Below are 25,659 nucleotides of genomic sequence, written 5' to 3'. Positions count from 1 at the left end.
AACTCAGGCTACTAGAAGAAAAGGCAAATGAAGAGAAAAATTATAATCAGAAAGAAGCCAAAATTCTCTAAGCAGCAATAATATGAAAAGGTGTTTTGGTGCTCCCATTGCACAATGAATTATTACAGACCCACAGTGACAGCCAAATGAATAATTTCATCGAAATCAGTTCCAATTTTTAGCGCTCCCCAAATCAAAAGTGGATCTGCTGGGTAAAATCTATTGTGGATCAGAGTAAGGAAGATTGCTGGTAATTAGGAATCAAACAGTGGCAAAGGCTGCCAGGGAAACGACAAACACTCCATCTGCCGAGAGCTCAGAAAGGCACACAGAGTAGCGCTACCATTAAGGCTTGACAGATGCAAGGCTAGTGATTCTAATCACAGCTTCCCACTTAATCTGCCTGTCTGGCTAATCAGTCATATGGGTTAAAAATTTTAAAAAGTTAAAGTCCGGAATATTTTAGAAGGCCTTCCTGATGTAAAATTTCTTCTACTCTAAAATAAAAACTTTTGTACTTTTTTAAAAGTACAAATGTGGAATTTGTAGCAAATAAATGGCTAGTTTTATAGCATCAACTTCCTTTGACTTTTAGATATATAACATATTTTCATATACCCTTGACAAAGAAAAATGATGACAATTTTTCCTGGCAAGTCATAAAGAAAGTTGATGAGTAATTTTCATTTTATAGAACTTTCAACTGAAGGCTATTGCTTAATAGCAAACCAAAAATATCTGCTTAAAAAAGGAGGATGTGACCAGGTATCAAATGAAACATGTAATTATTCAGTTCTGTGTACACTGTAGTTTTATAAGGGAGAGCAAATGATTATTACAAACAAGGAAAAATTTATTTCATTGTACAATTCATCATACCATATCTGATACTTCTCATTAATTCAATCAAACAGTTATGGGTATGAAAAGCCAAGTGCATGTGTAAAAAGACTTTCATTTTAAGCAATGTCCTCCTACGAGCAAAACAAACATAAGCCACAGCTAAAATATATGTAAGCAAATCACAAAGCTGAGAAGAAACACTAATTAAGAAGCAAACTACATTTCCCTACTCACTTTTTTCAAAATACCTACGAAGAAAAGGTAACAAAAAGCACAAATAACATGTTATACTTCCTGACTCAGAGTAACCATATTCTCAAAATACAATAACACTTTATCAGAGAACAGAAACGTTACTGAACAACTTTAGAAATGTAAAAGAAAAAATAGAATGTGATTAAACACCTGAGTTTTTATTTGCAGAATCTTCTAGGTTCTCAGCATTTGAAGTGGCTAAATTTTGTTCTAGTGATACAACAGCCCTTTTATCTTCATATGGTCTTGCATCTGGGTTATGGTAGGCATCTATATTTTGTCTGTGCATCCTATTCAAATCAGCTGAGAGGGAAAAATAAGCCATTTACTTCAATAAATACATTTCTATTATTAGTATGCTAAATATATTTTCTCAAAGTAGGAAATCTGAGAGAAAACAACAGGACAGAGCTGGAATAATTCAATGATATCTTGGTGTCCTGAAAACAGAAACAAAATTACCAAAACATAGAAGATTAAAAAAAAACTTACAAACTCAAAATTAGTAGAAAACTTAAGAACATATACATCTCTGGCAACCCATAAAAATCATATTTATCTGTTCAAAACCTGGAATCTCTTTAATATACAAAATACTGCAACAATTCAAAGCAAGTCATAGTGAAATTTACCCAAAATCATTAGCATTCCTAGTGAAAAAACATAATTGTGTGCAGTTTCAAAACATATCCACAACTTTGACAAAACTCTCTTAAAGACGGAGCTCAGTTCCCCTCCTGAGTGTGGGCCATCATCCATAACTCACTCTCAAGACCAGATACTGCGCAATGATGGTATGTGACTTCCGAAGCTACTTCACGAAAGACATTATGGTTTCCACCTTGCCCAATTTGCATCACCCACTCTAAGGAAAGCCAGTTACTGCATCACAGGGACACTGAAGGAGCCCAAAGGAGAGGCTCACGCCACAGAAACTGAGGCCTTGGGAGCCCTTTGAGGGAGCCAGATTGGAAACGGACTCCGCAAACACAGTCAAGCCTTCAGATGACTACAACCCACACTGTGACGTACTGGACTGCAACCCCGTGAGAATCCCTGAGACAGAACCATCCAAGCTAAACCACTCACAAAGTACTGACTCATAGAACTACAAGATACTAAATGTTATTTTAGAACAGTACACGTTGGGCTAATGTTACACAGCAATAGAGACAGAGAGCACACACATGGCAAAAATCTGAGCATGTGGGACTAGGTCAAACAACCAGTTAATCTTAAAAACAGACCCAAATGACTGAAGAACTCAAAATTTTAATCTAAAACGTAGTTCTCCACAAACAATTTGGACAGTATTGCAGCAATGACAGCAAACTTAAACCTGGATATAAAAAGCAGTCAGCAGGAAGCCTGTTATGTTCAAGGATGTGTTATAAGCATGAATTACAATTAGGACACAAGAGAGAACATGGTAAATAACAAGGGACTGTTACCAATGAGAATGGGAGTTCAGAATCAAGAAAGCTCACATCTTGTTGCAACATTTAGGACAGGACGGCCATAGAACTTCACAGGTGAAGGTGGGTGGGAAAGCTTAATAAAGAAACAGACTGTGTTCCAGCAACATTAAAGCAGTGCAGCTTGACTAGAGCACAAAATGAATAAAGGAATGAAAAATAAAGTAGGAAAATACAGGCTGGATGCTTACTCTGGAATATTCTGAAACATAAGCTGATGATTCTCAATTCTGTTCTGGTAGTGAAGACAGTTTTTTAGTTACGGTAGTACTAGTAATAATGGCAGCTAACACTTAATATTCACTATGCTTATATTCTATATAACCTGTATGGAAAGTACTATTACTTTCACCTAAGTATTATGGATGAGAAAATTAAGTTAATTTGCTCAAAAACCACAAAGCCAGTAGGGGCAGAGCAAGAATGTGAACTCAGCCAGTCAGATTCCAGAATCTTCAATGATTCTAAGTATAGAATAATAAAATTGGGTATACTTTTGATACATATAGCTCATAGGTAGAAAACGGAGGAGGAAGAACGAAGAAGTAATGAGGAAATGGCAAAAGCCCAAGACATAAATCTCAGTTGTGGTGGTAGCATGAGTGAAAATGAAGAGAATTCAAAGAACACTGAAGAGGCAGAACCAAACATCAGTCTTATTAGGAGTCAAAAGAACTCTGTAGTTTTTAGTTTGAATGATCAGAATTATGATACATTCACAGAAAAAGGCAATGATGAGCTGGATTTACAAAGTGAAGTTCAGTTTTGCAAGCTAGGTGTGCATAATCCACCAAGCCTCAGGTGCAGAGATTCAGAAGACAGGTTGGTTGAAGAAAAATTTGAAAAGTGGTCAGGGGCAAAGAAAAGGATATTAAGATCATCCACAGAGTTCAGAGATGAGGTGGGAGAGAACAGATGGAGAAAGAGCGTATCTAACTCAAGTAACATACAATATCAGAACACAGTCCTAAAACAAAGGTGTTCACAGACCTAGAAGCATTTAACCTGGATCATAACATGCATCTAATGTCAGCTGAAGAGAGGACAGCATCTGAGAGGATGCATAGGATACAAAGGAAGGAAGTAACCGCCAACCCGGTTCAAAGAGAATGAGGACTAGACCTGGTGGGGTAGCTCAGTTGGTTAGAGCATTAAACCCATACCCCAACACTGTAGGTTTGATTCCCAGTCAGGACACATACAAGAATCAACCAATGAATGCATAAATAACTGAAACAAGTAGTTATTTCTCTCTATCTCTCTCCTCTTCCTCCTCACTCCCTCCCTCTGACTCTCTCTAAATCAATAAAAATTTTGTTTGAAAAGAGGAAGAGGAATGACAATGGTAAAAACCATGAAGTGGAAGTCAGGACATCAGTTATTCTGAAAATGCAGCACCGGCAGAGCGAGGCAGCCAGAAGGCATACTGTGGAATACGAAGCAACAGAGGAATGCCCGGCAGCAATGAGCACAGGCTGCTTTTGGAATGCGGTTTATACGGTAAGTGGAAAATGTAACAAGGCCAAGAGTTCTGTTTGTGTTTAGAAATACAAGTACCCTGAGAAAGAGAGAGACTTCCACCAAGGTGGAGACGTAGGTGGAAACACTGTGCCTTCTCCCACAACCAAGTTTAAATACAACAAAGGTTTGGAGAACAAAGATGCAGCCAAAGAACAGAAAATTGAACTATACGGAAGTCCAACAATAACGAACCATTCTACCAGACGGGTAAGAGGGGCGGAGCCAGCAGCGGAGCAGGGTCAAGCAGGAAAGATCCCCTAACCCCAGGCACCCAGGCATTTGGGATAGCCTTGGGCAGACCCAGTGAGGGCTCAAGACAGCCGGAGTGAGAAGTGAGATGGACCGCACAGCCCCCAGCAACAAACCCAGCAGCAGCTGACCGAGGTGGCACATTTGCGAGCAGTGGGATGAATCGTGAGGCCCATTCGCACACAGAGGGACGAATCGCACAGCCCGCGGTGGTGGCAGGAGGAAGCAAAGGGTGCCTGCCATTGTTTTCCTTCGGCCCCACCCCCACATACAGCATCACAACCCAGAAACTGGGTCGCCCCGCCCTGGTGAACACCTAGGGCTCCACTTCTCATACGTAACAGGCACGAACAGTCCAAAATATGGCTAAAGAAGTCAAAGCCCCAGAGCTGATAACTCTAAGTGAAAAAGAAATAGCGAACCTCTCAGATGCACAGTTCAAAACACTGGTGATCAGGATGCTCACAGAACTGGTCGACTTTAGTCACAAATTAGAGGAACATATGAAGGCTAAACTAATTGAAATGAAGGGAAATGCACAGGAAACCAATAGTGATGGAAAGGAAAGAGGGACTCAAATCAAGGGGGTGGACCAGAAGGAAGAAAGAAATGCCCAAACAGGAAAAAGTGAAATTACAAGAATTCAAAAAAATGAGGAGAGGCTTAGGAACCTCCAGGACAATCTTTAAACGTTCCAACATCCAAATTATAGGGGTACCAGAAGGGGAAAAGAAACAGCCACTAGTGGAAAATTTATTTGAACAAATAATAAAGGAGAACTCCCCAGTCTGGCAAAGGAAATAGACTTCCAGGAAATCCAGGAAGCTCAGAGAGTCCCAAAGAAGTTGGACCCAAGAAGGAACACACCAAGGCATATCATCATTACATTAGCCAAGATGAAAATGAAGGAGAGAATCCTAGAAGCAGCAAGAGTGAAGGGGACAGTTACCTACAAAGGAGTACCCATCAGACTGTCAGCTGATTTCTCAAAAGAGACCTTACAGGCAAGAAGGAGCTGGAAGGAAGTATTCCAAGTCACAAAATCCAAAGACCTACATCCAAGACTGCTCTATCCAGCAAAGCTTTCATTTAGAATGGAAGGACAGATAAAGTACTTCTCAGATAAGGTCAAATTCAAGGAGTTCATCATCACCAAGCCCTTATTATATGAAATGTTAAAGGGACTTATCTAAGAAAAAGAAGATAAAAAATATGAACAGTGAAAGGACAGCAAACTCACAGTTATTAACAACCACACCTAAAACAAAAGCAAACCAAGAGGACACCTAGATCAGGAGCTGAACCATAGAAATGAAGAACACATGGAGGGTTAGCAACAGGGGACTGGGAGGAGGAGAAGGGGGGAGAAGGTACAGAAAATAGCATAGACAGTAGATAGAAAATAGATAGGGAGGAGGGCAAGAATAGTAGGGGAAATATAGAATCTAAAGAACTTGAGACACGTGGTTATAAACTAAGGGGGGGACAATAGTGGGGGAGGGGTGTGCAAGGTAGAGGGGAATAGAACAACTGTAATGGTATAATCAATAAAATATATATATTAAAATTAAAAAAAGAAATACAAGTACCCTAAGTATGTTAAGAAATGGACATAAGAAATGAGCAGAAAAACTGAAAATGTAAGAAGGGACTGCATGAAAGCACAGAGAAAAGCTGATTACAAGAAAATTACCAAGTGCCAGGGATGGTAAAACAAGAATTAGCTAGATGCTCCTAAAATCATCACCAAATCCTGAGATCTACCTGGACATGGGAGTGAAATGAAAATAGAAATGATGGGAAAATTGAGGTCTCTAAAAAAGTCACAAAAATGGAATAATTTAAATGGGAAATCAATAATCTCACTGTTATCCAACTTGCTAGAATAGCCAGTCTACATAAATGAGAAGTCACAACAAATAATAGTACATATAGAATTCTTTTTTTATCACAAGATACAGGATATCAAGCTCACTCCTTCCAGATAATATTCACAGCTATGGCTGTTACCTACTAGTGAGTGCTTAGGGAATGCAATCACATTTTGATATTCACCTACATACACCATAAATTAAGAGATAAATACCCTATAAGTAAACAAACACTGTAAGTTTCAAAATTAGTAACATGTTATAATTTATTGTTGTGATTACACATGATTCTCCCAATTAGAATAGTCAATGTCCTTATATAAAAATAAAATTAGTTTCAGCAGAATTCATAATTATTATTTAAGATTTAAGACTATCAGATTCAGCAATCAAAACAAATCTATATTGATATTTTACTAGAAAAAATGATTTGTCAATCAACTGTCACTCTTCTCTCAGTGGGATAATAAAAAGTTTGAAGTCAGCTAAAAAGTGAAAGTAAAAAAGGCTAATTTGTCAAGAGTGCAATTTGCCAAATGCAAAGATGTCATTGAAATGGGGAGTTTATTTCAAATGTAAATCATATCATTTAATACAAAATTACTAGCATTACAAGAATAATTCCACAACATACAGAATAAAAGAAAATGTCACAGATTCACAAATGGGAAAATAACTCTACTCCCTGAACAATTTATTACACCATGGCTAATTATATGATACCTACAGGAAAACAATGCATAAATAGTACTTTTTTCATTCCTTATTTTTGTATGAATTAAGCACAACATCCCCTGCACACTATTCCAGATATCTTATTAGTTTTATATATATATGTGTATATACATTTTTTAAAACCTTTGTAATAACGGTTTCATTATTTCTACTAAGAAATACTTTTTTAAAGGTTTTATTTATTTTTAGTGAGAGGGGAAGGGAGGGAGATAGTAGGAGAGAAATATCATTGTGAGAAACATTGGTTGCCTTCTCATACGTACCACAAACAAGGACTGAACCCTCAACCCAGGCATGTGCTGTGACTGGGAATCTAACCAGTCACAAGCGAAAGGGGCCTTCACTTTGCAGGACAATGCCCAACCAAGTAAGTCACACTAGTCAGAGCACTAGGTAATTCTTTAAAATTCCAACTACTAGTTTAGGTATAACCTTGACAACTAACATGAGCTCATTTCTGCAACTGAGTTACTATCAGCAGAGGATAGACAATTTATAATAAAAACCAAATAGTACTCTGAAGAAGACATGCTTTCTAACCTATTATTATACTATTTATCAAAATACCTCTTTTGCACGAAGCTACATAAAAAAGAGACCTTGCCTTATAGGCTATGATTCGCACTCTATTCTACTCTCCAATCTTTTCGAATGTTAATAATTCAGTTTCTTTTCCATTTTCATAGTGACTTTTTGTGTTTAGTGCATGGAGTATTCTTGAACTGTCATCAAGCCAGCACTTATGACCACTTTAGAAAATAAAAATTTGGTAACAGAAAACTATAACATCATTCAGGTCTGGATGGGGGGACAAGGGCAGACAAGAGAAGAGAGTATAAATGATCTTAAAAAACAGAGATACATTTCCTGAGATGTGTGAGGACAGAGCAGAAAGAAGAGGCTTCCTCGTGGAGGTCTGAACCCAACACCAACGTAGGATTTCTCAGTGCCTAGTCCAACTTTACAGAGACCTGCCTTTCTGTGGCTAATGAAGTGGGCCTTCAATTTTGTCATAGAACTTATCCTCCACAATAGGAATTCTCTTGTTGTCTATGTCCCCGGGCTAAAGACTAAATCAAATCAGCCCGAGTTTTTACCATTTTAGAAATAAAGTCCATAAAAATATATTTCAGATCTCAGTTGGCATATAATTGCAAAATTTCTTTATAGTTAAAAAAGAAAAAAGCCCTAAAACACATTTAGTTTCTTTTAAAAACAACAAATCAATGGAACTAACGTACTTATCAGGTTTCCCTCTGCGTCCCTGAGAGGGGCACCACCTCCACCTTTCCCCCAGGGGTTGTAAGTTCTCATCTCAGCCTCTAGTTTAGCTTCATATTCTTCCTTTTCTTCACGTTCTTTCTTCCTTCTTTCTTCTCTTTCCCGAATCTTGACAACATAAAAAATATTCACAGTAAGTGCTGACAAGTATTCCGATACAGAAAGTTAGTTTTAATAACTCATTTTATTTTTTTATTTTTAATTTTATAATTTTTTAACTTAACTCTTGTTCAAGTACAGCTTTCTGTCTTATATTCCCAACCCTGCCCACCCCCTGCACCGTGCTCCCCACCTCCCTCCCATTTCCGTCCCCCACCTTAGTTATTGTCCATGTGTCCTTTATACTTGTTCATCCGAGTCCGTCCCCTTTTCCCCTATGATTCTCTCCCCTCTCCCCCTCATTTTATTTTTCTTAGAGAAGAAACTGGAAATTTTCTTCAGTATGCTTCACTAAACAATTTTAAATCACAAATATAGGTAACACCGAATTTTAAAAGACTTAAATGGCTAGAATACATGGCCGCTGCTCCCTCGTATCATGCCCTAGAGTCCTGTCCAGCCACTGAGGCCACTATGGACTAAGCCTACTCCTCCCTCCCACCCCCAACGTCGGCCTGAGCCATTCCCTCTCTGACCTCACCAGTCCCACGGGGACCAAGGGTCTCTTTACTTTCATTTTTGCCCACCCTTTCTTGGGTCCTGGCCAGCCACAAGCAACTCCCCGCTCCTCACCAGGTCTAGTCTATCCTGGGCAAACTCCACTTCCAGAATTCAAAAAGGTAGCCAGCTCAAAGCTCTCTGGGGAATGCTGGGCTATTTAAAATACAGTCTCACCATCATCAATTATAGGTACTGGCTTGTTCTCTAGAAATAAGGACAGGCAATGAACAAATACCTGCATTTTGGAAAATTACTTTTTAAATTACAACCATTTGCATGGAAAATTTAAGCAACTACTCCAGCAAGGTGAAGGAAGTCATCACAGACATAAAATAAAATTTTAGAGTTAGAAGATCTACTTTTGTCAGTGGTGTTTTTAATATGCTCACTTGAAAACAGAAGATAAATTCACTTTTTCATAGAACCCTAACATAAAAAAAATAATGTTGGTAATTCTTTAACTTTAAAAAAACCCATTTTTCAAGAAGGTTGCCCATGTAAAAACTGAACAAAAGGAGCTTTACAAGAAATCCAAGTGGAACTTTACAGAAAACTACCACTGGCAGACATATACCTACCAAGAATTCCAGGATCCTCCCAGAAATAATAGGTATTCCCCCAAAGGCCCCATACATTCGATAGTTACTCTTCAGTAAACTTTCTTCAAACATTACAAACTACAACAGAACCCCTTGTCCTCCTCCGTAAAAGTATCCAACCTCTTTTTTCCCCTACCTCAGTTCATTCGCCTCATTCTTCTCCTGGACAACAACACTCGAAAAAAAAAATCGCCTTCAAACCTTCTGTTCTTTCTCATTCCCTGTACCTAAGTCCTATAAATGACACCCCAGTATGATCTCCTGGATGTCCTCCCTACGTACCCCCACTGGGTGTTCAGGGCTTCACTGGCTCCTGGCTAAACTGCCTCAATAACTTACTAAAAAATCTTTCTGCCACATCTCTCTCCTAATCATCCATGTCACAAACAGTTATCTTCCTAAAAGCCAAGTCTGCTCACATCACCTACTCCTTTCACTCTGCAGTTTAAAACATCTTCTCTCTGGCTATCCAAAGCAGAATGGAACTGAAAACCCCTCAGAGCCGGTCCTTCACAATCCAGCACAACCAACACTCCAGCCCTTTCTCCCAAATCCATTCCATTCCCTGAATATACCAGGAATTTCAAATCTATTCAATGTATGCAGTTCAAATATCAACAACGTATGAGGCCCCCTAACTGCCCAAGCAATTTTTCTCTCCCTCCTATGCGTGCAACAGTACTCTAGTATATATACAGCAAAACTTATCACAGTGAATTATAAATAACCAGTGTCCTTTTTTCTCCTCTGCTATGCTCTGAGTTCTAAGAGATGACTATGCAAACACATAAAATGTTTAACATTAAGTGAATGAATGAACAGATTAATCAATGAATACCTGCTGCTGCAAAGCTTCTTGGTAAGACTGAAGTAACTGCTTTGAAGGCTTGGGTTTATCTTCAAAAAACAATCCTGAGTTCATTGCTTGATCACTTATAATTTTCAAGTCATTCTGTCCAACTGTGTTCCTACATCAAATACACAATTAATAATTTGAATCCATTTATGACCAAGCAAGAAGAAAATGCAATACTCCTTTGAGGCAGCATGAAATATAAGTAGCACATTCAAAAATAGGTCAAAGAGAAATCCTTATGTAAATGACCCCTTCCTAAGCAATTCCCCAGTCTCTGCTTTCAAAAGTCGTGAAACTTTTAAATTGACTGCACCTATTTCTTGACTGAGGGGTAATAACATGAGGGTGAAAACATGGTGATAATTCATCAAGCAGTGTACATGGTGGCTTATTATTATTACTGTTGATTCAGTAATAATAATAATCATACAGTAGAAGTTCTCAAATAATATAACTAATGATTTACTTAATATACTCCAATATAAAACAGTAACTTCCTAGACACTTCAAGAATAAAACAATCTAACTACAATAAAAAATCTGTCTCAAATAAAAATTTTTGAAAAACTTACAAAGAAATGAAAAGGAAAATTTAAAACATATCACGATGATATAACTCCCAAGCATTCAAGTGCTATTGCCTTAAATACAACACACATTAAAGTATAGAAATGCAGTCATTTTGAAGAAAATTATACATTTAAAAAATCTAAATTATGAGGACTTCCAGCCATGATGGAGGCATAGGTGGAAACACTGTACCTCCCCACACAACCAAGTTTACAGACAACAAAGATTTAGTAACAAAAATGCAACCAAAACAGAGAACTGAACTGTACCAAAGTCCAACAATAATGAACCATTCAGCCAGACCAATAAACCAGGCAAAGGAGTGAGCAGTGAGAGAGACCGCGCAAACCAGGGCCCCAGCGAGGGGAACTAAAGCCTAAAAACAACAATTGGAAAAACTTTCGGGGGTCAAGGGGTCAGGAGAGGCTCCCGGGCTCACAGAGAGTTCACTGGAGAGACCCACAGTGTCCTGGAGGATGCACAAGCACACACACCCAGGAACCAGCACCAGAAGGGTCCAATTTGCTTGTGGGAAGCCGCAAAGAGGACCAAAATCCAAAGCAGAAAAAAAATGCCATTGCCCCTCTCTGACCCCACCCCCACATACAGCGTCACAACCCAGCGCCTGAGTTGCCCCACCCTGGTGAATACTTAAGGCTCCGCACCTCATATGTTATAGGTGCAAACAGACCAAAACATTATGGCTCAAGAACAGCTCAAAGCTCCAGAGCCAATACTTCTAAGTGACCAAGAGATAGCCAAGAGGTATCAGATGCACAGTTCAAAACATTGGTGATCAGGATGCTCACAGAACTGGTCGATTTTAGTCAAAAACTAGATAAACAAATGAAGGCTACACTAAGTGAAATGAAGCAAAATGCACAGGGAAACAATAGTGATGGGAAGGAAACTGGGACTCAAATCAAGGGAGTGGACCAGAAGGAAAAATGACACATCCAACCAAAAAAGAATGAAGAAACAAGAATTCAAAAAAGTGAGAAGCTTAGGAACCTCCAGGACATCTTTAAACGTTCCAACATCCAAATTATAGGGGTACCAAAAGGGGAAGAGGAAGAGCAACAAGTGGAAAACCTATTTGAACGAATAATAAAGGAGAACTTCCCCAGTCTGGCAAAGGAAATAGACTTCCAGGAAATCCAGGAAGCTCAGAGAGTCCCAAACAAGTTGGACCCAAGAAGGAACACACCAAGGCACATCATAATTACATTAGCCAAGATGAAAATGAAGGAGAGAATCCTAGAAGCAGCAAGAGATAAGGGGATAGTCACCTACAAAGGAGTGCCCATCAGACTGTCAGTGGATTTCTCAAAAGAGACCTTACAGGCAAGAAGGAGCTGGAAGGAAGTATTCCAAGTCATGAAATCCAAAGACCTACAGCCAAGATTGCTTTATCCAGCAAAGCTTTCATTTAGAATGGAAGGGCAGATAGAGTGCTTCTCAGATAAGGTCAAATTCAAGGAGTTCATCATCACCAAGCCCTTATTATATGAAATATTAAAAGGACTTATCTAAGAAAAAGAAGATAAAAAATATGAACAGTGAAAGGACAGCAAACTCACAGTTATTAACAACCACACCTAAAACAAAAGCAAACTAAGAGGACAGCTAGATCAGGAGCAGAACTACAGAAATGGAGATCACATGGAGGGTTAGCAACAGGAGAGTGGGAGGAGGAGTAGGGGGGAGAAGGTACAGAGAATAAGTAGCATAGACGGTAGGTAGAAAATAGATAGGGGGGAGGGCAAGAATAGTAGGGGAAATATAGAATCTAAAGAACTTGTGACACATGAACATAAACTAAAAGGGGGAAATGGTGGGGAATGGGTGTGCAGGGTGGAGGAGAATGAAGGGGGGAATGGGACAACTGTAATGGCATAATCAATAAAATATATTAAAAAATACAAAATGCCAAATTAAAAAATCTGAATTACAAAAGCTAAATATTAGTTTATAACAAAATTATAATTATTAAAAAAACTGTAAGAGGCATCTCATCTCCAAAAACATCACCATCACTTCTCAAACTGAGCATAAAGATTATGACAGTCTCATAAGAGTGGCTGTGGAGTAATCCCTCTTGATCTGTGCTCTGTATTAGTTTCTGTAAAATAATTTTTTCCATTGAATGTTTGATATAATTGGCCAGGCCACCTAGACCTGGAGCTGATTTTGTGTAGAGATTTGAAACTACTGACCCACCTTTTTTAAAAAAACAGGGTTTTTTGATGTTTTCAGGTTTTCTATTTCCTCTTCAGTCAGCTTTATAAAATTAAATTTTAATAGCAATTTTTCTTCTTCAATTAAATTTCCAAATTAATTGGCGTAACATTGTTCATAATATATCCTTATTGTTTTTTAAGTTTAATTACAACTACTGTTGTAATTTTTAGAATTGACATATAGAATTTTAAATTGTAAGAAATAACCATTTTTTCATCTCTAATAGTTCTTAGTTGTACTTCTCACTCTTTTTTTCCTTGACCATTTCAACAGAAAACTATTTATCTTCTTATATTAGTCTTCGCAAGGAGCCTACCTACTTTTAACTCTGTTGACCCTCTGTATTGAATGTCTCTATTACATTAATTTCTGTTCTTTATTATTTCTTCCCTTGCTTCTTTGGGTTTACTTTGCTGTTCTTTTTCTCATTTTTCTTAAGATTTTATTTATTTATTTTTAGAGAGGGGGAAGGGAGGGAGCAAGAGGGAGAGTGAAACATCAACATGTCATTGCCTCTATGCACACCATACTAAGGACATGGCCTGCAACACAGGCATGTGCCCTCACTGGGAATCAAACCGGTTACACTTTGGTTCACAGACCTGTGCTCAATCCACTGAGCTACACCAGCCAGGGCCCTTTTTCTCGCTTTTTAGATGCCTGATTATTGTTCCAGTTTCTATCCCATTTTATGCATTTTCTAATTCATTCCTTGTTTTCTAATTTCTAATATATGAAATAATTTTTAAGTTTATTCAACTTTAAAAATTGATTTCAAATTTAAATGGTCCATAGGATATGAGTCCAACAAAATATATTGAGATTTTCTTTAGGGGCTAGGCTATGGTGAGTTTTATAAATGTTCCTTTGAGAATAGCAGAAATGGATAACTGAGGTTTGGGGTACATTTCTATATATTTCCTTTACAATAAGCTTGCATGTTAGGTGAAATCTTCTATAACCTTACTGATTATTTTCTGCTTCATCCATCACTTATGTTAAAAATGATAAATTCTGCCCTGGCTGGTGTAGCTCAGTGGATTGAGCGCAGGCCTGCGAATCAAAGCATCACCAGTTTGATTCCCAGTCAGGGCACATTCCTGGGTTGCAGGCCATATCCCCAGTATGGGGTGTGCTAGAGGCAAGGATACACTGATGTTTCACTACCTCTCTTTCTCCCTCCCTTCCTCATCTCTCTAAAATAAATAAATATTTTTAAAAAATGATAAATCCTCACATTAGGATTCTGATTTGTCCACTTTTACCTGTAGTTCTTTAAAATTTTGCTTTATATACTTTAAGACCATGTGTTTAGATGCATAAATGTTTTGTTCTATTATGTTGCTAAAATAAACCTTTACTCTCTATAAAGTGCATCTTTTTATCTCAAAGCTTTATGACTGAAAAATCCACTTTACCTGATACTAATACAGCTAAACAAACTTTATTTTACTTCATATTTTCCTAGCATATCTGTGCCCATTTACTTTCAACTTTTGTGTATCTTTTTAAATGCTTTGTAAGTAACATGTACCCGAATTTTGCTTTTTCATCTAGTATAACAAGATTTCTCTTTGAACTAGTTACTTAATCATTTACTAATATAAAATTTAAATTTGCCATTTAATTTCAACTTATAATCAGGGTAAATAAACTCCTTAAACCTTTCTATGTTTCTCTTTTACCTGCCTTTTTTATTTTTTTCCTCTACTACAGTAGTAATCAGCACCTTTTGTCCAAGTGCTTTCAGGGGTTACCCTAGAAATATAACACCCACATTTACCTTATCAAAAACTACAGCTAATCAGCATCGTTATCCTCCCCCCAAATGATAGATTTTTAAACACAAAAATATTTTCTTTCACTCCAAATTATGAAATATTCTTATTATTTATTCTTAATTTTACTTACTTTTATTTATTTTTTTTTTAAAGATTTTATTTATTTAGAGGGGAAGGCAAGGAAAGAGGGAGAGAAATATCAATGCATGGTTGCCTCTCGTGTGTCCCCCGCTGGGAACTGGCCTGCAACCCAGGCATGTGCCCCGACTGGGAATCAAACTGGTGATGCTTTGATTCGCAGGCCTGCGCTCAATCCACTGAGCTACACCAGCGGGGCTAATTTTACTTACTTTTAAACCCAAAACAATTTTACATAGATAATATTCATTTAATTCCACCCACATATTTACTGCTCTTCTTCCTTTCCACTGCTTTCTGCAGCTCAGACCTTCTCTCTATAACGTCCTTCCTTCTGCATGTAGAATTCCATTTATTTAGGGTCTGCTAATGGTAAATTCAGTTGTTCCTCTTAAAATATTTTAATTTAAATCTCATTCATGGAAAATAACTTTGCTGAATATAGAATTATGTCAACACACTGATGATATCTTTAGTCACCTACTAAATACTTCCCTAGAGTTTCTTTTAAAGTAATGGATGAATGGACAAAGAAAATGTGTTATATCCATACAACATGGTATTACTTAGCCTTTAAATAGAAGGAAATTGAGGTAAACACAGTACTCTCATTCTCCCACAACCACATCAAAATTATTGTACAACTGAACTACAGAACAACCATCATTCAGAACTGCCTGAAATTTAGGTGAATAGAAGTCCTACAACTGAGGTTATAAAGAAGCAGCCACTTCGAGACTAGCTTGAGGGTTGAAGACATGGAATGACTTGTCCTACACCCACGTGTAACAAGTAAAATTGTGAGGGACAGCTCAGCTGCAGAGGTCCCTCCTGAGGAGTGAAGGAGTCCCGCCTTTATATCAAGCCCTCCAACCCAGGATTCCAGTGCCAGGAAAAGAAATTCCTGTAACTTCTGGCTATGAAAACCAGCAGGGATTCTGGCTGAGTAAAACAGGGGCTCCTGGAGACATCCCTTGTAAAGGGCCCGTTCACAGACTTATTCAAACTCACTCACTCTGAGTTCCAGTGCATGGGCCACCAGGGATGTACAGGAAAGAACTGAATTGCCAGGCATGAAATAGAAAACTGGACGGGCAGCTTTCTCCCAGACAGAAATGCAGGCAGAGGCCACTGTTCTTCTGGGAGCCCTCCCCTCAGAGAGCCAGCAGGTGACTGCCATATCCAAGTCTTCACCAACTTGGCTAATACTGTTCACCCTACTCTGGAGGTTCCCTGAGACTCACTCCACCTAATTTGTGGGTTCACCAGAGCCATTTACAGTGGTGTTTCCATACAAACAGCCTATTTTGACTGTGCTACAGACTCTCCTAAAATCTCTCAAACAAGAAGCATCTGGCCTTGGTGGGCCTCGTACCTCTTACTAAGTAGACCCAAGCCCAGCACTAGCAACAGCCAGAGTTGGTTCACAGCTTGGCCTCATTACCAGGTACCTCCAAGCCCAGCATAAGTAGCATCCATCTGCAAATCACTTTATAGCTCTTGCAAGGTGACCCCAGGGCAAGGCACACAGGGTGTGCCTTGGTCTTCACCTTATGGGAAGCCCCAGAGCCAGCACACCCAGTGGACAGCTTTAAACTATGCCAAAGCACCACTGAACCATTTCCACAAGTGATACACTCAGGGGAAGACTCAGTGGGCATCAGAGCCCCAGTGAAGTGAGTCCCATCCATGGAATCCACTCCTCCACAGTAGATCCTCCACAGTGGCCATGGCCAATCCTTGCAAGCCAATTGGCCTGGTAGTAAATCCCTCCCATTGACATGACAAAAGCAATCAAAGCTCAACTACAACAGAAGCACACAGCCCACAGGAGGCGCACACTTGGAGAGTGTGGCTCCAGTGACCAGGGAGGCTGTGCCACTGGGCCATACAGGATACCTACTACATTAAGGCCACTCTACCAAAACCAGAAAACGTATCAGCTCTACCTAATACATAGAGATGACCACAAGGAGGCAACCAAAATGGGGAGACAAAAGAAACATGTCCCATATGGAAACAGAACAAAATTCAAAAAAAAGGGAACATACAAAATGGAGATAAGCAATCCAGCAGATGCAGATTTCAAAACACTGGGTATAAAGATGCTCAATGAACACAGGGGAAAAGTAGGTGAACTTAGAACTTCAACAAAGAGATGGGAAACATAAAAATGGATACAGAAAACATAAAAAAAGTATCATGTAGAAATGAAGATACACTAACTAAAACAAAGAATACATTACAGGGAATGAACAGCAGAGCAGATGAACCAGATCAAATCAGCAATATGGAAGACACGGAAGCAGAAAACACCCAATTACAGATGAAAAAAAAAAGGAATCCAAGAATATGAGGATAGTTTAAGAAACCTCTGGAACAACTTCAAGTGCATCAATACTCGCATCACAGGGGTGCTGGAAAAGGAGAATGAGAGTGAGGAATGGAAAATCTATTTGAAAAAATTATGGCAAAAATTTCCCCAACCTGATGAAGGAAAACAGACATGCAAGCCCAGGAATTGCAGAGAGTTCCTAAACAAAAAGAACCTAAAGAGGCCCACACCAAGACACACTATAATTAAAATGGCAAAGGTTAAAGACAAGAGAGAATCTTAAAAGCAGTTAGTTACCTACAGGGAAGCTCCCCTAAGACTGTCAGCTGAATTCTCAGCAGAAAGTTTGCAGGTCAGAAGGGAGTGGCACAAAATATTCAAAGTGATGAGAAGCAAACACCTACAACCAAGATCATTTTACCCAGCAAAGTTCTCATTTAGAATCAAAGTACAAATAAAGAGCTTCCCAGACAAGAAAAAACAAAAGGAGTTCATCATCACCTAACCAGTATACAGGAAATGTTTAAGTATCTTCTTTAAGAAGAAAAAAAAGATAAAAATATGAATAATAAAATGGCAACAAATACCTATCAATGATTACTTTAAATGTAAATAGATTAAATGCTCCATTCAAGACATATGGTGGCTGAATGGATAGCTAAACAAGATCCTTATATATGCTGTCTAAAAGAGACTAGCTTCCATCAGAAAATGTGCAAGACATCAAGAAACAATTCACCAATTATTTATAGATGGCAAATAAAACACATGAAAAGATGTTCCACATCATTATCATATGGAAAATATAAACTAAAACCTCAACAATATAAAACTACACACCTATTAGAACAAAAGAAACAAAAGTCACAATACTAAATGCTGGTGAAGGTGTGAAGAAACCAGATTCTTAAAAAACTGTTATGAATGAAAAATGGTACAATCTTTCTAAAAACAGTTTAGCAGTCTCTTACAAAATCAAACTTATGACTACCACACAAGCCAACAATTATACTCCTGGGCAATTATCCTCAAGAAATGAAAGCTGTGTTCACACAAAAACCTGTGCACAAATGTTCATAGCAGCTCTATTCATAATAACTTAAATGTTGTTCAACGAGTGAATAGTTAAACTGTGGTACGTCTGTACCATGGAATACTACTCCAGCAATAGGAACAAGCTATGCATGCAACAACCTGGATAAATCTCCAAAGAATTATGCTAATTTTGAAAAGTCAACCTCAAATGTTACATATTTTATAACTCTACATTACATTCTTAAAATGAGATTATAGAAATGGGGAACAGAACCGTTGTTGCCAGTGGCTGAGGAAGGTGCAGGGGTAAGAGGGAACTAGGCATGGCTGTAGAAGGGCACCATAAGGGATCCTTGTGATGACGGAAGTGTGCTATATCTTGACTGGACCCTGTGTCATGTATCAGGGTTGTGATACATACCACATCTTTGCACAATGTTATTAGCACCAAAAGAAACTGGTAAAGGGTGTACACGATATCTCTAAGTCATTTCCAATAATTCCACCATGGGAATCTATAATAATCTCTAAATATAAAAAGTTCCCTTTTTAAAAATGATGCTATAGAAGTATACTTATTGACATGGAAAATGTGTATAATATACTATTAATCTTAAAAACAGGTTATAGAACAACATACATTTTGCTGTCTGTTGTGTATAGTTTCATAAGTTTGCATATGTATATATAAGAAAGACTTCCTGAATGCGTACTGAGATATGTGTCTATCTGGATTAATGAGATTTTAGGTGATTTCAACTTTTTACAGATGTTTGTTTGTATTCTTATTTACATTAATATGTATGCATGCCTTTTCTAATGAGAGAAAATGAGGTTATTCTTAATTTTTAAAAATGTTTTTTGTAGGAAACACAAGCAATACTTTGAACACACTGGTTATGCAATAATTGGGAATGAAAGTTAAGTTTTTTCTGTTCAAAAGGAAAAAAATGAGTTGAGCTATACAGGGTCTATGGAAGAAAATTAATTGTGAAAGACGTTATCAAGTTCACAATGACTTACCCAAGAGGTGGTGCTGGCTGGTGGGTGACAGGAGCACTCACATGAGCTGCAGGCTGCACTCCCATCATTCCTGAACCATCTTTAAAAAGACACATACATTTACTCCAGAGTACCCATCTAATGACCCTTTAATAGAAAAGTCACATGCTGAAAATGTTACCTAAGGAAAAATTTATCTGTCCTTCTGGGTTAGGAGTTAGCAAAGAACAATGCAAGAAAACACAATATAATTATTTCTGAACTCTAGATAAAAAGGAAATAACTATAAAAAATAAACTATAAAGAAATAAGTTTTCCAATTAAGTTGATAAATATACTTGCATAAGTGCAGCTGTCCTTTTCTCATTTATATATTTTTGCTTGCACAAAACTAATTTTCCTGACCAAACCAGTGGAAAAAATATTTACACTATAGATGACTTACAATAAGCAAGACTAGGATCCATAGTATTCCTGGCTCCATAAAAATAGTACGCATCATCATAAGGAGTTCGATAGTTAGTAGCCAAAGGTGGTAGCAGGGGCGGTGGAGGCAGAGGTACAATCCTATATCAAAAGAAAATTGGAAAATTCTTCTCATATTTCATTGCAATTTTCTAAAAATAAAGATGTTCTTTTGTAAAGTGTTATTGAAAATCTTACTTTTTGCTGCTTTAGAAAAAGCTACAACACTTATGTAAGACAGAAACTTCAGATTTTATTTAATCAATTAATATCTCATATGCCAGTATTGAACAAACATAGACCCTGTCCCTCAGAAATAATACAGAAATAAACAGACAATTACAGCAAAGAACAGCAAATAAAACCATACAAGAGACAGGATGCTACAGGAACATGGAGCGGAGATGTTTAAATCACCCCAGCGACAGGAGGAAAACATAAGGAAGGCTTTCCATTGTAGAAAAGGCAATGCTTCAGTCATGCTGCTAGAATGAGATAGAGAGAGAGGAAGGATACAGTTCAGAGGAAAACAGGCAAAGAGGTACAAAATGGGATTAAAAATGGTTCCATTTGACTGGAAGAAGAGGTGCACTTTTTAACTATAAAAATGTATTGTTCTCTCAAAGGAAGTTAACCACAGTGTGAAACAGATACCACTTATGTGTCAACAGTAAAGTCTTGACACAATTTTTAGTATTTCATAAAGCTGAAACATCTAACTCAGCACATTACTGACTAGGAACTGTCGCTGTATTTCCACCAAGACAATCTTCTCCAATAGTAAAGCTGAAGACAAGGCAGATCCCTTTAGATGAACAGAAAGAGAAAAGAGACATCCCAGGTTTGCACTTTTAAGTGTTGTCTTAGCGTGTCCTTCCTGCTGTATACTTCAACACAACTCTGCAGAGCTATGAAGGGATTTACCATTCTCTTCTGCTGTGAATATTTTCCACATTTAGTAGTCAGTGTGTCTAACCTTACTATCCTCACTCCATAGATACATCAACAAAGCACTCAAAAAGCTGTTATGAAAAACTGTCAACATCATTAAATCTTAGATTTTTATTAAGATTTTTTCAGTTTATCCTCATAACAACCCTGTAATTGTAAACAAGGGAAAAAATACTACTACTGCACTTTTACAAATGAGAAAACTAAAGTTCATGAAAGGTGTGGTTTGCCCAAAATCCAGACAGTGAAGCCCACCACTGTAATTCCTAACCTAGTGATTTTCAACCTTTTTTTGGTCTCATGGCACATAAAACTAATTACTAAATTTGTGCTACACCAAAAAGTAAGTTTTTTGCCAATATGACAAAAAATTTAGTGCAGTTTTGATACATTCACACGGGATGACTATTGTTGTGTTGGCTGTTATTCTTTTATTTGACAATCTACGGGAAAAGAGGTACTGCACATTTTAAAAACTCTTGTGGCACACTGGTTGAAAATCGCTGCCTTTCCCAGTGCTGAGACCATCATACCATGCTCTGCAATTCCAGTTCTGCCTAGTCTTTTCAGAAAGGAAGCCATTGGTAAAAGAAAACACCTGATAAGCACAGTAAATGCAGTTCTACTTCTTGTTAGTATTAAATAAAAGAATAATTCCAAGTCCTACTGAAAGTACAGCCTGAAAAATATCACTATTAAAAAAGAAAAACATCTGTTTAAATACACTACTATAATTAGTATTTTATGATAAGGAAAAGAAAACCCACATTCTACTGAGAGAAGAAAGTATAGCCCAGAAAATACCAAATATAAACAGCAGGATTTTCTTTATGTAGATAGTCTGGTAGAGCATGATATCTTTTAGCAACAGAAATCAAATCTTTCCCATAATACCTAAATTACAGGTTTTATAAATCTCAACAGTTTTCATTTCAGGTAGTTGAGTTGAATAGCCCATAAGTAATCACAGAGAAAAAGCTGAATGAAACAGAAGTCAAAATAAAGTAATATATATAAAAGCCACATTAGAAACTTTTTCTGTATAAACTGAAAGAACTATTCAATGTTTGCCAAGTGGAATTACAAAATTGAAGAAAATGTGTATCTACTGTGTGTTAAAAGACATTTAAAATATTCAAAAATATGACCTAAAACCAAATACTAAATGTACTTATGCATTTTAAAAATTCTAAAACATCTTTAAACAATTAAAGAATGTTATAAGGATTTCCCTTATTTTTATAATAACAGAGAATAGTTCAACACTGAAAATATTTCAAGAGAAATTATTTGACAGAAGCCATTAATTACACAAAAACCTCTGATGGTTAATGTTATCTGCTTCAGCAAATCCTTCTAAATATGAAATACAGTGATGCCTTACCGAATTCCCAAATGTAAAACATTTTAATAAGCACCTGGGAGGCACCATTTCACCAAGGCTGCTGCTGAGTCCACTGTGCAGATCTTCACTTTGCACTGGGATGGAGGGAACTGGTGGGAAGGGGGGGGCAGGGGGAGTAGATAAAGGAGGGAGAGGGGTCTGGAAAGCTACTCTGGGTCTTTCAGGTGGGATCTTCTCGTCAAGGTGTCTTGGTGCCACACTGAACTGTTTTAGTCTATCAGGCTAAAATAAAGAGAAAAAATCTGTCTGTTAAATACAACTTAAAAGTGGAAGTGACCTCAAAGACCCTCTGTCCCAGATTGCCAGGAAACATTTGAATTAATTACCGAGTAACAGAATTTCATAGCTAAATGATTCTGAAGATCTAATCCTTATTTTATAAATGGGGTAATTGAGACTCCCTGGAAATATATAAGCACCTAATGTCTCACCACCAATAATTAATTAGGCAAGTATTAGAGCCAGATATTAATTCTAAATAAGAAACTCTATTATACTATAATCTATGTTGCTTCTCTATCCAATTACCAATTCTGACACAATATTCTCCAGTCAGCAAACATTTGTTGTGAAGAACCAGACAGTAAACATATCAAGCCATACTCTTTGCCTCAGTCATAGTACTAAAGTAGCCTCAAAACAACATGTTGAAAAGTTACCAAGGGTGTGCTGCAATAAAACATTATTTACAAAAATCAGCAGCAACTGGACTTGGCCAAAGGTTATACTCTGTTACCTCCTGCCCTATAACATCATTTATGTGTCCTTCTCTAAGATTTGTACATCAAAAATAAACCTAAAAGTAATGGTTAACTATTATGCCTAACATTTTTTGTACTTATTCTAGTAAAGCAACTGGACACTGTAAAGGTTGTTTCATCCAGATATAAACAAGGTCTGTCAAATATAACTATAAATCCAAGTTTAAGAGGCCACCATATTACATTAAAAAGATTAAGATTAAAAAATCTTTTTGATTGTGAAAACTATTTGATAGGTATTTATTCATAGAAGAAAATACATTTAGCTTTGAAATGCATCCCTTTTATTCCCCACCATGTTTATCTTTCCCAGGAATGATTTCTCAGATTAATCTAAAGGTTGTATTCCATGAGCAGTGGAAAAGCACATGGGGAGTGAATGGTACTGCTGAAGTATCTAACTCTTTCAAACAGATAAACCCCTAGGACAAAAACGTAACATAGGTTAAAAAAGTAGATCAAAAGTTGCCTACAGTTGAATAATTTTAAGTTGCTGTATTCTTTTTAAGAACTTTTTGATAAAATTAAAGTTTCTCAATCACTGTTCAAAGATGAAACTAAAACTCTCCTTAGCAAGTAAATTCTACATATCCAACTATAGGAAAAGGACACTGTGAAGAAAGCAATAAATTATTACCTTCTCCTTCCTTAACTGTAATAAGTAATTCATTCCACTTAATGAGGAGAATTATTACAAAATTAAAGTAAAAATAAGGTTATCTCTCTTGTTTTACATTAAATAAAAACTACTAAAACACTCAGTCTATGATTAAGGATTTCAGTTTCTTTGGAATCACTCAAATATAAGAAAGGCAGTCAAGATATACTCAAGAACAATATTAGCAGCTTTTGTAAGTTACACTGAGGTAATGCTCCCATGGAATAGTACAGGGGAACAAAAGGACAAAGAACTAATTTAAAACAATCTAATAAAAAGGTGTATATGTGAAAAAGGAAAAATTAGCTTAGCAAAATAAACAAGTTTAGTTTATTAGTGTTCAAACTGATCTATACTTACACTGCCCCTTGTATCTTTTCTATCCCCACCTGATGCCACATTTGAGACTTAGATGAATGAAAGATTTAACATTAAAAGATGCCAGGAATCCTTACCGACTTCTCCGGGTCTTGGGCTCCAGAAGCTGCAACCATGAGTTCCAGATCTTTTTCTCTAAAATTTTATAATAAATACTATTACAATCATAATCATTACTGAAACAAATTTATAAACAAAGTTGATGCAATAACATCTCCAAATACAAATGATTCCTTTAACTAACAACAAAGCCTTAAATAATTCTGAAAAGTAAATTTTTCTAATTTGGTGTAAACTAGAATTCTCAAGTAAAGTGACTTGAATAAGTATCTCTAACCAGTGCCGGGGTAATTCAAAGACTAAGCAATTTATGCTGAATAAAGCACAGAAGTAAAACAAAATCTACTTCTTTTAGGATACATGTATATTTTCAGTTCACCAAAAGAAGGCTAAAAAATTATAAATTAATACCATAAGTTTGAATAAGTTTTTATGAAAATGTTTATCATGACTAATATCAGACAGTAGATACTGGTTTCCTCAAAGACAGATAAAAAATAACAAAACTAAAAGATCATGGGTCTTGAATTCTCAAGAACCAAAATAGCTATTCCTAATTTTAAACTCTAATATTTCACAGGTATTCCTACAAGAAAAATGACAAATACTGAGGCTTGTATACCATATAAATATCTGTGGACTCATCAATGATCATTTTTATACTGTATATATATGTACCATTCTACATTAAAAGGTAAAATTATTGTATATTTCCTATTATATAAGTGGGCATATAGATAACATTTAATGTTTCCCTAAATCAATATTGAAGAAATTAATGCAGGTATATAAAAGGCCTGTTCTAGAATATATACATCATTTGTTACCAATAACAGAGATGAATGAACATTGAGAGTATTTATTACCCTGATTTACAATGTGCAGATTGAAACTGAAATGATTTATAAATACAAAAGCATATTAGGAAAAATATCCTCTTATTTTACTATGTAATAGTTACCACCATGTCGTTTTATACAAATGCATTTTAAATTCAAACCATCTCTTTTATTTTATTTATTTTCAAATCATCTCTTTTAAATGCAAACATTCATTACCGTCTCTTGTTTTTCTTTTGTTCAGCCATTTGTTCCAACAGTTCTTGTCTATATTTTTCTTTCCTTCTCTGAACAACTTCTCGATCTTCACCTCCTAGAAAGTGGAAAGCAAAAATGCAGTCTTGACTCTTGAGCATATATGCAACTAGGAACTCAAATTTTTAAAAATCTCCATTTTTAATTACTAGATCAAAGTAATTGCTGTATAAGCTAGAAAGATAGAAAGGAAAATTGTATTTATCATACAAAATTATCATTTAGCCCTGGCTGGTGTGGCTCAGTGGATTGAGTGCTGGCCTGCAAACCAAAAGGTCACCAGTTTGATTTCCAGTCAGGACACAAGCCTGTGTTCCAGGCCAGGTCCCCAACAAGGGGCACATGAGAGGCAACCGCACATTGATGTTTCTCTCCCTCTCTTTTTCTCTCCCTCCCCCTCTCAAAAATAAATAAATAAAATCTTTTAAAAAACTCACAAA

At 36.9% G+C, this 25,659-nt stretch overlaps 1 protein-coding gene across 1 annotated transcript in view; it reads right to left on the bottom strand.

Annotated features, from left to right (window-relative positions):
* Positions 1-25,659, bottom strand: part of CSPP1 (centrosome and spindle pole associated protein 1) — a 101,138-nt gene that overhangs the window by 35,628 nt on the left and 39,851 nt on the right. Inside the window, exons 10-17 of the mRNA XM_037058676.1 lie at positions 25,184-25,277; positions 24,143-24,200; positions 22,282-22,490; positions 19,893-20,014; positions 19,469-19,547; positions 10,328-10,457; positions 8,191-8,338; positions 1,249-1,401 (exon numbers count right to left, since the gene is read on the bottom strand). Coding sequence (XP_036914571.1) covers positions 1,249-1,401; positions 8,191-8,338; positions 10,328-10,457; positions 19,469-19,547; positions 19,893-20,014; positions 22,282-22,490; positions 24,143-24,200; positions 25,184-25,277 — 993 coding nt within the window. The remainder of the gene's footprint in view (positions 1-1,248; positions 1,402-8,190; positions 8,339-10,327; positions 10,458-19,468; positions 19,548-19,892; positions 20,015-22,281; positions 22,491-24,142; positions 24,201-25,183; positions 25,278-25,659) is intronic.

The sequence above is a fragment of the Sturnira hondurensis genome, unplaced genomic scaffold (assembly GCF_014824575.4).
Source record: "Sturnira hondurensis isolate 20B ecotype Veracruz unplaced genomic scaffold, ASM1482457v3 Scaffold0010128, whole genome shotgun sequence".
Lineage (NCBI taxonomy): Eukaryota > Metazoa > Chordata > Mammalia > Chiroptera > Phyllostomidae > Sturnira > Sturnira hondurensis.
Note: the sequence above shows the minus strand (reverse complement) of the source record. Positions and strands in the feature narration are given on the sequence as shown.